The sequence below is a fragment of the Pristis pectinata genome, chromosome 29, assembly GCF_009764475.1.
Source record: "Pristis pectinata isolate sPriPec2 chromosome 29, sPriPec2.1.pri, whole genome shotgun sequence".
In the NCBI taxonomy this organism is placed as follows: Eukaryota; Metazoa; Chordata; class Chondrichthyes; order Rhinopristiformes; family Pristidae; genus Pristis; species Pristis pectinata.
Window position 1 is genome coordinate 16,095,508 of NC_067433.1, and position 16,473 is coordinate 16,111,980.

Genomic DNA, 16,473 nt, shown 5'->3' on the forward strand with positions numbered 1-16,473 from the left:
ATCACTGTTCCTCAGATGAGACTTTTATATCCACTTGAAAGGGCAGACAACGCCTCATTTTAATATCTCATCTGAATGACCTTGCCTCTAATTGTCCAGCACTTGCTCTGCTGTGCTGGAGTGCCAACCAAGATTTCTGCGCTTGCCTCTCTGGAGAGACACTTGAACCAACAACCTTTTGACCTCAGTTGAAAGTGTTGCTAACTGAACTACAGCTGACCATTAATATAAAGTAGAATCTGAGGAAATGTAGTTCTGAAATAGTAATGGTGAGAATTATGTTTTGCAGGATACCTTTCAAGATTGGTCAGCCCAAGAAACAGATCGTGCCAAAGACTGTGAGTAGATGTCGGACATAGAGAATACATTTAGCTCTTGCCTTTAGTGGTTTCATTACTCTTTTTTTCAGTTTGGGTGTGTTTTCTGACGTTATTGAAGTTAGCAGGGACCAGTAAGTAACAATTTATTCTCTCTCTCCAAAATGGATTGGATCTGAATGTAACAGTACTTTGAGCTATTTATGTGCTGATCAGCGCACGTGGATCAAGTGTGAGAATCTGGATGCTGGTGTCTGACACAGCATTCCTCTGTGAACTGAGAGGACAGTATTACGCTAAGAGACACCCAGCTCATGTTCAATGAACATTAGAGTTCCCATTTTGATGTCATAGCTGCAGACAAGGCTCATAGAAACCCCTCTGGTACTAAAAATTAACTACACAAATGCAGACTCTCACTTCAGTTTTTTTTGGTGACTTAATAAATTAATAGCTTCTTTAATTTTGTCTCTGTTTTTAAACTCTGGTCACTTGTCATAAGTACCTATCTTTCCTTATCTTCTTCCCCACTTCTATTTTGCATTCTGTACTGATTTGACATTGAATTCAGTATCTGAACTTTCATTTCTAAGCACCTGATGAAAAATTCTTTAATCTGATTGGTTGAAGAGATATGCAGTTACTTGTCCTGTTCACCCAGATATCAGCCGATGATTCACTTTTTGAAGGTTTGGCTGACTGCAACTTTTCTGTAAATGCCTGTAGAAAGTGTACAGCCAGGAGTCTTCACCTTGTAACTCTCCTCTGTATGTGTCATGGGGGCAGCCCAGTCCATTATGTCCAGGTAATTCATTTAATTGCTTGATGCTCGTGATATGAAATGTGGAACTTTTAAGGGCAGTTCCTTTGTTCAGTGCTATTAAAGATGTTATGTAGCTGTGTTCACTTGGTGTTGCCCTTTATCAACATAAAGGCATGTTATCCTAACAGCCATGTAATACCAGTTTATATTTTTGAAAACCTGAAATACGGTGTGCACCACAAAGCTTCCAAGTTCTTCTGAGAAAATTGTTTAGAAATAGGATTTCTTTAAGCAAAACTAATCTATATGAATTTGCATGAATATTTTTTTAAAAACTACTTTTGAAATGAGTTCAAGTAAAACTTATTTAAAAAAAAATTCCTGTGGAGTTAAATTTGATTACAAGGGTCATGTATTTTACTTGAAAGAGAAAGAAATTGCACCAGGTGAAAAAAAGGTCAGATCAGTTAGTCAAGTATTAATTTCAAAGGGATTAGTTTAGATTGACATTGAGGTTGGTACAGATGTTGTGGGCCGCAGGGCCTGTTCCTGTGCTGTACTGTTCTATGCTCTATAATACCATCATATAATGCTCCAAAAATAATCCACATAATAATGGGCATGAGTTCTGAGAATCATACTTTGATTTTCTTGCTAAAGATTGGTTTTTAGCTATATTTCCAATTTTCTGACACATTATTTGAAAGTGAAAACTGCCCACTTTGTGTGTTTGTCAACAGTTTGTGCCAGGGTGGCAGTGTTGTAACTGACAGTTCAGGTTCACTCCATCAATTTTTGTCTCTTTGATTTTTCATGTTAACTTGTTGACTTTGGCTTATTCCAGAGTACTATAAACCATGTCGGGTTTAGGGCTGTGTACTACAATCCCTGATTTTTTTTTTAAACAAAACACAATCTTTCATTTTTGTTTATATTTAGGACTCTGCTTATAAAAGACATTTTTCAATCAGATCATTGTAGATTTGTTTGATAGTTTTCTCTTTTAACAGCTAGTAGACATGCAGGATAACAAGACCGTTAACAAACAAAGCACGTGGATTCATTTCTGGAGAAATAAGTCAGGAAAGTTGTACATACACAAGACTCTTCAAACCCACTTAGACTGGTGTACGCTGTTTAGGTCTCCATATACTTGAGGGGATTTTGGGTACATACATGAGGGTGCAATACAACAGAATACGTTAAAAGCGTGAGATAAATTGAGGCAGGAGGAAGGCAATGTGAAGCTTAACAGACGAGTAGGGCTGTGTGGCTTATTTGTGTCCTGTTTATTGCATGAAAGGTTTAATATGCAACTTATTATTGGTTTAAACATAATGTATATTGTGGATGGATACTGTTAAGGAGACACTGTACACTTATTCTAAAAGTATCTATATTAATATAGCTTTGTGTATCATCATTCATTTTCCTTCAGGAGCGTGTTGAGAGATGCAGGTTATTAAAAATTGCTTGCGTGCTGTGTTGCTAGGGATAGCTTTCCATTTTGAAACCAATGAGGGTTGATAACTTGATCATTAAAGAGACATGCAAATGTTTTCTCTGATTTGCCAGAGATCCTGTATGACTCACTTTTTATGCCCCTTAAATAATAAATTTGGTGAAAAAGTAGTGTTTTAATACTGCACAACTTAAGAAAATGATTAATGAGCATAATTGAAGTGTAAAGTTAGGTGCTATGTACCAGACTACCAATGATAGACATTAGTTGTAGTGAGAGCTCCAGAAACAGGAAGCATTTTTATACAAATGGCATTACATAATCTTGTCACAAGATGGAACGTGTTGCTCTTAGAAAACTGCCCTGGCAGATTATGGAAGGCTTAATGTCATAATCAAAGGTTTATGTCCACGTACATACAATGAACCAGTTGTGTTGGAGTGAGCTGCAGGAAGCATCATTCTGATGTGGATTTTACTTCTGTGAGCACAACAGCCTTGTTAACATGCTTCAACACAACCATGGTGTATGTATCATAAATTGTAGAGTTGGGTAAGCAGTTTGTCTCGTACACAGCACAGCACTAGAGTGATGTTAATGCATTAGAATTTACCCTAGGGCACGTGTGATAGCTTTATCAAGTCACAATTATGTTTGGTGCAATGTTCTGCCATGTGGCTTTGGGTGGGGTTGGGTTTTTTAATTTTTATTGATTATTTAAATTTAACAGCCTGTTTTTTTTTTCTCTTTAAACATTCTTGAGTTCAAAAGTGTTTACCTGCAAAGTTTTATAGATGTGTACAGGTGAGCTTCCATTATTGTGTACACCTGTTCACAAAATTGGAATCTTCACTAGATGGAATCTGTAAGAAAACTTGAATCGTAAGAAGGAATTTTTGTTGGACTTGTTTTCGTTCATCCGAGCATGATGTGGCACCGCACTTGATGGTCCAAATTACTTTTTTTTATTCACTGCCTGCTGGTTTCCCCCCAGGAAGGTCCTCCTCATTATGACAGATAATGTGGGTTGCCATGGCAATCTTTAAGTAAAACCTTTGAGAAGATAGTGCCTATGAAATTATGTCATTTATTATGGAGACCAATGCTGAGATTACACCACTAACTTGGTTGGAAGAGGTTAAATAGTAAATGACTCAGGGCGGACTGTGGACATGCAATAGTTGTGGAAGAATAAATTAACGAAACTGATCCCATTATAAAAAGCTAGAAATCTTTAATACATTGCTAGAACTACTCAGCAAACCTAGGAGCATGTGTGAAGAAAGATAATTAATGTTTCAGCCTGATAACCTATCATCAGGACCACCAAGTTATTTTGGAAAGGTTATCTACCTGAAATATAAACTGTTTCTCTCTCCAAAGTAGTTATAGAATTTTCAAGATTTTTTTAATATAATACAATTAAACTTTGACTGCAATATTAGTTCTTTTATATAGTCAAACAAAAACAAATAAAAGCCCAGTTGAATTCACATTTTCTGTACATTAGCTTTCAATGTTCAAGGGGTGTCCTGATACAGTGGCTTGCAAAAGTTTGGGCACCCCTGGTCAAAATTTCTGTTACTGTGAATAGTTAAGTGAGTAGAAGATGAACTGATCTCCAAAAGTCATAAAGTTAAAGATGAAATATTCTTTTCAACGTTTTAAGCAAGATATTTTTAGTGTATTATTTTTGTTTTATACAATTTTAGAGTGAAAGAAAGGAAAGGAGCACCATGCAAAAGTTTGGGCACCCCAAGAGATTTGAGCTCTCAGATAACTTTTACCAGGGTCTCAGACCTTCATTAGTTTGTTTGGGCTGTGGCTTGTTCACAGTCATCGTTAGGAAAGGCCAGGTGATGCACATTTCAAAGCTTTATAAATACCCTGACTCCTCAAACCTTGTCCCAACAATCAGCAGCCATGGGCTCCTCTAAGCAGCTGCCTACCACTCTGGAAAATTAAAATAAATGATGCTCACAAAGCAGGAGAAGGCTATAAGAAGATAGCAAAGTGTTTTCAGGTAGCTGTTTCCTCAGTTCGTAATGTAATTAAGAAATGGCAGTTAACAGGAACGGTGGAGGTCAAGTTGAGGTCTGGAAGATCAAGAAAACTTTCTGAGAGAACTGCTCGTAGGATTGCTAGGAAGGCAAATCAAAACCTCCATTTGACTGCAAAAGACCTTCAGGAAGATTTTGCAGACTCTGGAGTGGTGGTGCACTGTTCTACTGTGCAGCGACACCTGCAAAAATATGACCTTCATGGAAGTCATTAGAAGAAAACCTTTCCTGCATCCTCACCACAAAATTCAGTGTCAGGAGTTTGCAAAGGAACATCTAAACTAGCCTAATGCATTTTGGAAACAAGTCCTGTGGACTGATGAAGTTAAAATAGAACTTTTTGGCCGCAATGAGCAAAGGTATGTTTGGAGGAAAAAGGGTGCAGAATTTCATGACAAGAACACCTCTCCAACTGTTAAGCACAGGGGTGGATCGATCATGCTTTGGGCTTGTGTTGCAGCCAGTGGCATGGGGAACATTTCACTGGTAGAGGGAAGAATGAATTCAATTAAATACCAGCAAATTCTGGAAGCAAACATCACATCGTCTGTAAAAAAAAAAGCTGAAGATGAAGTGGGGATGGCTTCTACAACAGAATAACGATCCTAAACACACCTCAAAATCCACACTGGACTACCTCAAGAGGGACAAGCTGAAAGTTTTGCCATGGCCCTCACAGTCCCCTGACCCTAAACATCATCGAAAATCTGTGGATAGACCTCAAAAGAGCAGTGCATGCAAGATGGCCTAAGAATCTCACAGAACTAGAAGACTTTTGCAAGGAAGAATGGGCGAAAATCCCCCAAACAAGAATTGAAAGACTCTTAGCTGGCTACAGAAAGCGTTTACAAGCTGTGATACTTGCCAAAGGGGGTGTTACTAAGTACTGACCATGCAGGGTGCCCAAACTTTTGCTTCGGGCCCTTTTCCTTTTTTGTTATTTTGAAACTGTAAAAGATGGAAATAAAAAAGTAATCTTGCTTAAAATATTAAAGAAATGTGTCACCTCTAACTTTATGCCTTTTGGAAATCAGATCATCTTTTACTCGCTTAGCTATTCATAGTAACAGAAATTTTGACCGGGGGTGCCCAAACTTTTGCATGCCACTGTAAGTATTTGAACATAGCAAGAATACATGTTACCTTAGGTCAATTGATCATTATGTATAATTGATTTTTTTTTAATATTTAGGTTTCCATTAAACAGCTAATTGGATATTTCTTGACTCCCATTTAGTTAGCACCAAACTAATTTACTTCCAATTTAGCTATTTCACCCCATGTATAAAAATACATAATGCCAGCTACTTTGAATGATGACCATACCCTACCTGCCCTGCAAGGTGTACAAAAGCAAAATTGCACATTATTATTTCAAAGTTGAACAGGAGGGTCCCAGTCAGTATACATCTTTCAACACAATATTATACAAACAGATTATCCTAATCATTGCTGTTTCTGGGAGCTTGTTGTCCACAAATTGACTGCCATATTTCCAACATTGCCATGGTGACTGCACATCAAATATATTTCAATAACGGTTAAAAGACTTTGGAACCGATGTGAATGCCACTGTATAAGTGGTTATTCCATTATTTACTCCGATCTGAAGAGAACAGATCAAATCTTGGAGGGTTTCTAACTTGACTAAGGGTCTTTAGTGCTATAGGTGCTCGGTCACTGAGGGGTCTTAATTGAATCATCAGATCCTGCTAGAATTTAGGATGATAAATCTGATCTCCCCAGTGGCGAAGGCACTATCTTCTCCAGAGTTGTTTTAAAAGGAACCGTGAGACCTGCAGGCCACTGAGCCACCTTTATCTTTATTTTTACTGTAGGTATGAGCAGCTTGAGCATCCCTGAATTTCATCAGTTCACTAATGGTGGTCAAACGTTGACCAGCCCAGGCTTCACTTCCTAAATTTCTTGACTTTGCTTCCTTAAAACTTGCCTCTTTGACTAAATTTTGGACACCTATGTTCCTATGTTATGTACCTCAGCAAAATATTTTGTCTGTTAATTCTCCAGTGATTTGGAATAGTTTATTGTGTTAAATGTGTGGTATATTTATACAGTCTGTAATTGCTGTAAAGATGTTTCATAGGATGTTATTGGACAAAATTTGAGGATGACCAAAAGCTTGTTCAAATTTTCATATAAACTTAAAACATTTCGATTTATTTAGACAGTCTTTTGGTCATTGGTTCCATAGTTTCTTTATGTTGCTTGGTCTCGATGTTTGCGAGATAACACTTGGGTTACATGGTTTGGGATGCTTTTACTTTGTTAAAGGAACTGTATGAATAACTTTCATTTGTACACCACCTTTTCTGCTAGTTTTGTCTTCTGTGAATTCCTCAGCTGTCTGGAACCTCTTTGCCTCTGTGTTCTGCATGTGTCCAAGGTTGTTGGGAGGCTCCAGAGAAGTCACTGCTGAGCTGAGCCTCTCGCACCAGGCGAGGATTATGTGTTTTTTTTCCCCGTTATTCGTTCTTGTTAGAGGAAACCCTGCCTGATTTCTTTTGACCAGAGAATCTGGACAATAATAGTGTAAGATTTCAGTAAACATAAACTGCATAGGGGAAAATAAAACAGGTAAATGTGAAATTAAGGAGAGTTTCACTTATTCCTTTGACCTAATTCACAGTGGATTTCTATCTGTGTACTTTGTAATTACTTTGATCACCTTTTTCTCTGCTTGTAGCTTTGATTTTTTTAAAATGCAGTCAACACACAACTGCTCACAATCATTGTTGTTTGGAACAGGAAGTCTCTTGTCCCACCACTCCCTGTCCTGCTTCATTCCCTTGCTCTCCTGGCCTGAACTTCCCCATATACCTGACACAATCCCTGTCTCTGGCGCCTGTGTCCTCTGACTGTCTCTGGCGCGCCTGATGGTCCTCGCCATGAAGCGGGCTGGACAGACAGAGAAAGTGAGTTAGTGCCTGTAGGCTACGGAGAGGGAGAATGAAGGTGCATGAGAAGGAGAGAGAAATCTCTTTCCCTCTCTCTCCACCAGTTTTCTGGCTCTGTCCCCTTTGTGAGCACACACACTCTGGTTCCATTGCCTTTAATTCCCTTTACATCTTAAAACAAACTTTTGATCTGATTTTTCGCAGAATCCTGGGATACAGAATTCCAAAGATCTCTTGCTGAAGAAATTTCTGCTCAGTCCAACCCTTTATCTTGAGACTATGACTCCTTTTTTGTGATTATCCAGAAGTTTTTCTACATGATGATCAGGAAGTGTTGAAACTTGAGTGTCTTTTTATCTGGTGAACACAATGTTCACACATTATTGCTGTTTGTATAAATATTAGGTGAATAACAAAGACCCTACTGTATTTTTATCATGTTAATAACGATATTATAATTCAGCAAAGCAGTTTTGTGTTCTTTGAATAAAATCTCTTGCTTAAAGATTGTAATGTAATTGTATGCTTGTCAGTTTGTAATCCAATTAAATTTTGTATCTTCAATTCCCCTACTGACAAGTGTTTGAGAAAATGGCTGCAGTTCCAAACACAGTATCTGCATAGCGTTTGGAAATTTAAGGTAAATGGTATTAACCAAAGTCTCTCACATCCAGGTTATGTAGTTCAGATTTCATTGCACTGTTGCTATCATGTGACATTTGGTGGAATGGCAAAGTCTACTGAGTAAGACTTGCACATTTTGTCACCCGCACAGGCCTTGGCCTTTAATGCAGATGAAAAATTGCGGTTTGGAATAAGAAATTATATTCTTTGCATGACAATAAATCTCTTTCAAATAGTCTACAACAGATCCAGTCAAGCAACAAAAGTTTCCAGGGTGATTCCTTTTAAAGATAGGTTCATGAAAAAGTAGTTTTCAGCCAGTAGGGTTTGCAACTAACTGCATGAAACCCTTATCATATTTAAGAAGGTTCCTGGATACATGCTTTGTGCAGTAACCTTCACAGCTACTGATGAAGAGGGGAGTTGTTGTGATGCTTTTTTGGCTCGTGTTAATAAAATGGCCACCTCCCATGTTATAAGTATCTGTGGCTCTGTTCTGTGATGGATAACTTGAGAACTCATAAATTGGAAGCTCCCTATTTAGACCATAAGACATTCAGCCCATCGAGTCTGCTCCATCATTCAATTGTGGGTGACTTATTTCCCCTCTCAACCCCTTTCTCCTGCCTTCTCCCCGTAACCCTTGACACCCTTACTAATCAAGAACCTATCAACTTCCGCTTTAAATATATTCAATGACTTGGCCTCCACAGCCGTCTGTGGCAATGAATTTCACAGATTCACCACCCTCTGGCTAAAGAAATTCCTCTTCACTTATAAAGGGATGTCCTTTTATTCTGAGGCTGTTCCCTCTGGTCCTAGACTCTTCCACTACTGGAAGCATCCCCTCCACGTCCACTCCATCCAGGCCTTTCAATATTCGGTAATAAATTAGGTTTCAATGCGATCCCCCCTCATCCTTTCTAAACTCCAGCGAGTACAGGCCCAGAGCCATCAAATGCTCCTCATAAGTTAACCCTTTCATCCTTCGGATCATTCTCATAAACTTCTCTGGGCCCCTCCAATGACAGCACATCCTTCCATATGGGGCCCAAAACTGCTCACAATACTCCAAATGTGGTCTGACCAATGCCTTATAAAGCCTCACCATTACATCCTTGCTTTTATATTCTAATCCTCTTGAAATGAATGCTAACATTGCATTCGCCTTCCTTACTAACAACTCAACCTGTAAGTTAACCTGTAGGGAATCTTGCAGTAAGACTCACAAGTCCCTTTGCACCTCTGATTTCTGAATTCGCTCCCTATTTACAAAACTAGTCTACGCCTTTATTCCTTCTACCAAAGTGCATGACCATACACCTCCCCACGCTGTATTCCATCTGCCACTTCTTTGACCATTCTCCCAATCTGTCTAAGTCCTCCTGCAGAGACTCTCTGCTTCCTCAACACTACATGCCCCTCCATCTATCTTCGTATCATCCGCAAACTTGACAACCAAGTCATCAATTCCGTCATCCAGATAAATAACATATAATGTGAAAAGTAGAGGACCCAACACCAACCCCTGGGGAACACCACTAGTCACTGGCAGCCAACCAGAAAAGGCCCCCTTTATTCCCACTTTTTGCCTTCTGCCAATCAGCCAATCTTCTATCCACGCTGGTACCTTTCCTGTAATACCATAGGCTCCTATCTTGTTTAGCATCCTCTTCTGCAGCACCTTGTCAAAGGCCTTCTGAAAATCCAAGTAAACAACATCCTCTGACTCTCCTTTGTCTATCCTGCCTGTTACTTCTCAAAGAATTCTAACAGATTTGTCAGGCAAGATCTCCCCTTAAGGAAACCATGCTGACTTTGGCCTATTTTATCGTGAGCTTCCAAATACTTGAAACCTCATCCTTAATAATGGACTCTAAAATCTTACCAACTACTGAAGTCAGCCTAACTAGCCTATAACTTCCTGTCTTTTGCCTCTCTCCCTTCTTAAAGAGTGGAGTGATATTTGCGATTTTCTAGTCCTCTGGAACCATTCCTGACTCTAGTGATTCTTGAAAGATCACTACTCGTGTCTCCACAATCTCTTCAGCTACCTCTTTCAGAACCCTGGGGTGTAGTCCCAGGTCAGCTTCAGTCATAATTTCCATCTGAATACTTAGCATATCTTGTCTCATGTTACTCAAGCAATAGAATCTGTCGATTATGGATACTTTAAGTCCTCTTATTCAAGTATTCAATAAAATTCACATGGAAAAAATAAAAAATCAATAAAAATGCAACAAAATCAACAAATATTCCAGTCCTCATTTTCAAAACAAAGTTATCACTGCACGCTGCTAGTAATGTTATCATAATGTTAAGTTTGTTAACTAACACCCCGATAGAGAAGCTGTTTTAAATCTTTCGGACGGATTTGTGTGCCATGATATATGCTGGATAAAGAGCATCCCATCTCACAAAAGCCATCTTGTTGTGCCAGACTTCATTACAACAATAAACCTTACTGCAGTGACTACACTTCAAAAATGCATACAAAAGTGCTTTGAGGTATCTGATTGAAATGAAATCTGCAGTTTGCATTTTGTGGATGACCTTGGTTTGAGAGTCTGACTTAACACTGTGCTGTCCAGGTTAGTTGAGTTTCTTGAGTTCTCATGTATTTCGTTTTGCCAATTTTCTGCCATCTCATGCCAATTTTTTTCTGAACATGTCTGATTGTGATAGTTTTAAAGTGCTTTCACCCAAAACATATGGGAGTAAGCTGTGACCTGGTTTTCTACAGTGCAAAGCCTCAGGTCAGCCTTGGTACTTTATACATGACTAGAAATGACTAATGGATGTGACGCTTGTGACCTTTCAGCAAGTAGATTTGAAGTTGTATCGGTGGAATTGCCCTCGGCCTTCCATAGGTTTCTTAGATGAAGAAGAATTAGCAGCAATAAGCTGCTTGGTCACTTAGTGCATCTCCAGCATTCCCTAAAATCATGGCTGATTCTGAACTTGGCTTCCAAGTATACCCATATAACTCTCAATTCAAAATATCTGTCAATGACATATACTCAATGACAGAGTGTACGTGGCCCTCTGAAGTGAAGAATTCCCAAGACACACAGCCTCTCTCTCACATTCTCAGCTTGCAATCTTTGTTGCTATGTTGAAAGGCTAAATGAGCCTGCTTTGATAAAGCTTTTACAGCCTCTGAGATGTTGACCATCCTATGGATGACTAATGGTGATGATGGGCCTTCTCTTCAGTGGAATTGTTGTTTCCTGGATTTTGTGCTGCCGCCTCCAACAAGCAGTGGGATACAAGTGCCCGATCCTTCATGAATGACTGTGGATTAATCCTGGAAGGTTGCTTTCTGTGGTCATTGCTACAGATGGAAGCCCAGCAGTAATTCATCTTAGGTCACCAGTACTGCAGGTGTGCCAGATTATCGGCTGTTAGTTGTACTTAGTTCTGCACATTTGCTTCTATTGTTTTCAGTGAAACAGGATTTGAGTGTAAGTGTCAGCTGATACACTTGTTCTCATTGAGGGCTTGTAGGTAAAAATTGATAACTTCTCCAGAGGATATTAAAGCAGAGAAAGTAATCATTTGGTCCATCACCTCTTTGCGAGCTCTTGGAATGAGCTTTAAAATAGTCCAACAAATCTGTTCTTTCCCTATTGCTCTACAATATTTTTCGTCCTTTAGTATATACCACACTTCTTCCAGGAATTTACAACTGAATCTGTTTCCACAATTCGTTCAAGTATTCCAGATCATTGTAAATCATTGTTTGTGTGGGGGGAGAAAAAAATCTCCTTGTATCCTCTCTGTTTTGCCAATTGCTTTAAATCTGTATTTTCTGATTGCTAACACTTCTGCCACTAGAAACAATTTCTCCCTTTCTACCCTGTCAAAACCCTTCATGATTTTACAATAATATCTTGAGCTATCACTGTAATTATGTATTGTCAGGACTATCTATATATCCCACTTTGTCTCTCAATTATCATGTTGTCCATATTGTCAGCAGTAATTATATTTGTGGCATTTGTAAATGTCGCAGTAGATAGAATTGGTGATTATTGTTAGTGCCATGCTAATCGCTGTGAATGGCCAATCCTTAACACTGTGAATGATTCATCGATCTGAGTGTTGGGCAGGTCAAATAGTGTCATCTGAATCATCTAGGCTGGAATGGAAATTGTTCCTTTTAATGCCAGCGCTGGTGCTGAATGGGCCACAGTAAAGCTGTGTTTACATTGTTTCACTGGAAGGAGTCATTAAACCAAGAAGGTGCACTTTCACCGTGGAGATTCAGAATGTCGTTGAAAATTTAGAATGTAATTCCTTCAAATTGTATACATACATAGGTTAAATTTGGACTAAGGGCTCTCTTGCAAGATTCAACCAAGATCCAAAAACTTTTAATGAAAAATAAATTAGGAAATGTGATTTGTCCGTAGAGCATTTCTGTTGGCTACTTTAAGTTCCGTAGCATCTCATAAATTGTAAAATAATTCCAGACTATTGTCCTCTACCTTTCTTTTGGAATACTTTTCCATTGAAGAAAAGAGGCCTCTCACTTCAATGTGATAAGGTAAACTAATTAAAACTTCTGATTAATATTATGAAGAACTAAAATACATTAATTAGAAACAACTTGGTCAAGTCTTCAGCTCCGCATACATTGTATAGTCCTACCCACTTATTTTGACTATGCATGCGTTGACGTCCCACTTTTGTTGACCACATTATGAAGTCCCAATTTGTCTCTATATTTGCCTTTGCAAACAAGCATTGGAGTTATTTGCAATGATTTTCTATTTGCTTTGGTTGATGCACCAGAGAAAGTCACCTTCCCATTCACTGGCTATGCCTCTCAGTATACCATCTTCCCAATGGACACTCAGATTTTGAAGTATGCAGAGATCATTTATAGATAAGTAATATTGATAACTTGGTACATCGACAGAATTTAAAGTGTTGACTTAAATGGATAGGTCTGTATATGAGGTATGTACATTTGTCAATGGTGATGAATTGTTGCTGAGTGTGGCATCATGGAACCCTGGGAAAATTGAATCATTGGGAACAAAGGGATGAACTTCCTATTTGGGTAAATTGTAACCAGGGCAAAGGAGTAGAATTCCACTACTGGAGTTCCCCAGGATGGTTGTCTGGGTTGCACCATCTTCAGCTGTCACACCAGTGACCTGGTAAGTGACATTTGGGTTTTAACATCACCTGGGTGCTGGGTAGTGACCACTCCAACAAGAAAGTCTAATCAACTCTCCTTGACGTTCAGTGGGATTATCGCTGCTAACTTCAAGAATACTTCAAGAGCATATGTTGAAATCAAGATATAAAGTCAATCTGGGTGGATCTGAAATTACCAAGGGGTGGAAAGCATTGGTTGGAGTTGTCTATAGGCCTTAGGGTAATGTAGGGAATGGCATCAAACAGGAAAGTACAGATGCAAGTACAACGGCACTACGGTAATAAAGGGTGACTTTAATCTACATATAGTCTGACAGCACAAATTAGCAACGATACTTTGGAGGATGAATTTCGACAGTGCGTATAGAATGTCTTTTTTAGACTAGTAGGTTGAGGAGCCACCAGTGCTCTCCTAGGTTGGGTATTGCACAATGTAAAGTGCATTACTTAATAATCTTGTTGAATGGGGCCCTTTGGATCATTACATGACAGTGTTCTGGTGAAGGATCTTCAACCTGAAATATTAACTACATTTCTTTTTCCACAGATATCGCCTGACCTGATGAGCGTTCACAGCATTTTCTGTTTTTGTTTCAGATTTCCAACACATGCAGATTTTTTGATTTTCATCTACTAGTTAATGTACTTTCCACATTTATAATAAATCAAATATTCTAGTTTGATTAGATCAACACCATGAAGTGAAAGACTTGTTTTGCTAGGTTGAATTATATTCCAAAGTAACTCAGGTGTCAAGACTTGGAGTTATACTGTAATTTAAAGTTACAGTGGAGGTAATCATAAAAATACTATGTTTAATTGAATTAACGTACTATGAAAAATATTAAGATTATATCTAGAAGTTCATTATGCCTGGGTTATATGTTATACAGCAACTAAACATCTCTGTTTAGATTATAACTGAAGTACTGAGGGCAGTTCTGACCATTGAAACCTTGGAAAGATATGTTATTTGTAGAGGAACTGCAGTGTGGAGTGATACCCATGGATTAAATGATAAGGAACAATTACCAGGAGACCTTAGAAATTAGAAAATAAAGGTGTGATTTTAATTTAAGTCTGTGCAATGTTAAGAGTAGATAGAGACGGGTCTAAAGGGCATTGTCAAAATTGCCATGCTTTTTAGGAGTGAAGTTAGGGAACATTGCTACACATGGAGGCTGCTAGAAATTTGAACCTGTCTTCCATAATAAATAATTGATGATAACTCCACAGTCAATTTTAAATTTGAGATAGATTTTTGTTAGCCAAAGATAATGAGCCAAAGGAGGTTCCTGGATTTAGGTTGGTTGGGGTACAGGCTTAACTGACTAAGATGTCAACTCAAGGTTTTATCTGTCTTCTGAAACTACTGTTTCCAGTGGCAGAAGGGTTGACCAAATGTTTTTAAACATGTCAAATGATTGGTCACCTTAATAAGGGAAATGAATAAGTAACTGAAGGAGGAGAGAAAACGAAGGATATTGGGAAGGAGTAGAAGAATGGGGCAAATTGGATTGCATTGGGAAAGCAACACCATAAATTAAATGCATTGAATATCCTTCTCTTGTAGAATGCTATTCCATGCCTGGCTGGATCCTAATCTTACCTCTGAGGATAAGGTATGGGAGGGAGCACATTTGGAGGCTACAGCTCCCCTGGTTCAAATACTCCTCAATCCTGGCTGCATCATCAGTGGGAGCTCATCTTGTGGATAATCAATTATAGAGTCATAGAGATACAGTATATCATTGAAACAGGCCCCTTCAGCTCACTGAATCCAAGCTGACCATTAAACACCCCTTTACATTAATCCCATTTTATTTACCCACCTTCTCATAACTCCCCCCAGATTCTACCACTTGCCTACACACGAGGGACAATTTACAGTGGCTAATTAACCTAACAACCCACATGTCTTTAGGATATGGGATGAACCTGGAGCACTGAAAGAAAGCCCACGTGGTTATAGGGAGAATGTGCAAACTCCACACAGACAGCACCCGAGGTCAGGATTGAACACAGGTCTTTGGTGCTGTGAGGCAGCGGCTCTACTTGTGCCATTGTGCCGCCCAGTTCACGATGCAGCATATTGGAATACCACACTATAATTCTGATGTTTATGTGTGATAGTGGTGGCCGTTAATAGGAGTGTGGATTGATGTCGTCTAAAGCTGAAGCTGTCTGTGTGAGCTTCCTCTGCGGTTTAACAAAGTGATATACTGTTTCTGTTAAGGTAATATCAAAAATGTATTGCGTAGTTGTGTGCTTATTCTCCAAATAGCAATTTCTGTGATGCTGTCCTTTTATCTTTTGAAAGTCCAAATTAGATGGAAATTTTCACTCTGTGCATTTTTTTTGCTTTGATCATTTACTCTGATTTTCATTCACATACAATCTCCTACTAACAAAGCAAAATACTGTGGCTGATAGAAATTTGAAGAGAAAGTAATGGCTGTTTTTCTCTTCGCAGTTGCTGTCTGACCTGCTGAAAAATACTCAACCGGTCAGACAGCTTCCATGAAGGGAGAAACATTACCAACGGCAGAATTATTACTAGCATAATTACATTTGACTTTTTTTGGAGGGCAAATTAAATAAATACATTTTATGTACATCTAGCATGCTCTTTGATTATTTGAGAATGGAAGTGGGGTGGTGAGCTGACCCGTGTCTCTGGTGTTTCTTCCCCCAACCCTTCCACCCTCTGACCCACCATGGATCCTTCTACCTGTAGCAGCTGTAGGAAAAATGAGAGCATGATTGTGATCTGAAATTATTGAACTCTGTTTAGTTTAGAAGGCTGTATTGTGCTGAATAAAAAGATAATCCAAGAAATTCCATTGAGCTGTATCAGAGCAATGTAGGATGTAAAGGTGGAGTATGCATGGAGTCGCTAATTAAAATGATAAGCATATAGCACCTTGGAGTTACATTTTTTGACAAGTATTTATGTATTACCTTAAAACATCGCAAGATGTTCCAATGCACTTGACTGCTGATCAAGTCCTTTTGTAATGTCAGCTTTGGAGGAACTGTGGCAGCCAGTTTGTCCACAATAAGGTCCCACAAACACCAAATGCAATAATGAGATCATCTGTTTTAGAGATGTTACTTGAGGGATAAATATTGGCTAAGATACTGGGGTAAACACCTCCTTAAT

The 16,473-nt window shown here is 38.7% G+C and overlaps 1 protein-coding gene across 1 annotated transcript in view; it reads left to right on the top strand.

Annotated features, from left to right (window-relative positions):
- Positions 1–16,473, top strand: part of bin3 (bridging integrator 3) — a 121,297-nt gene that overhangs the window by 23,789 nt on the left and 81,035 nt on the right. Inside the window, exon 2 of the mRNA XM_052041176.1 lies at positions 290–338. Coding sequence (XP_051897136.1) covers positions 290–338 — 49 coding nt within the window. The remainder of the gene's footprint in view (positions 1–289; positions 339–16,473) is intronic.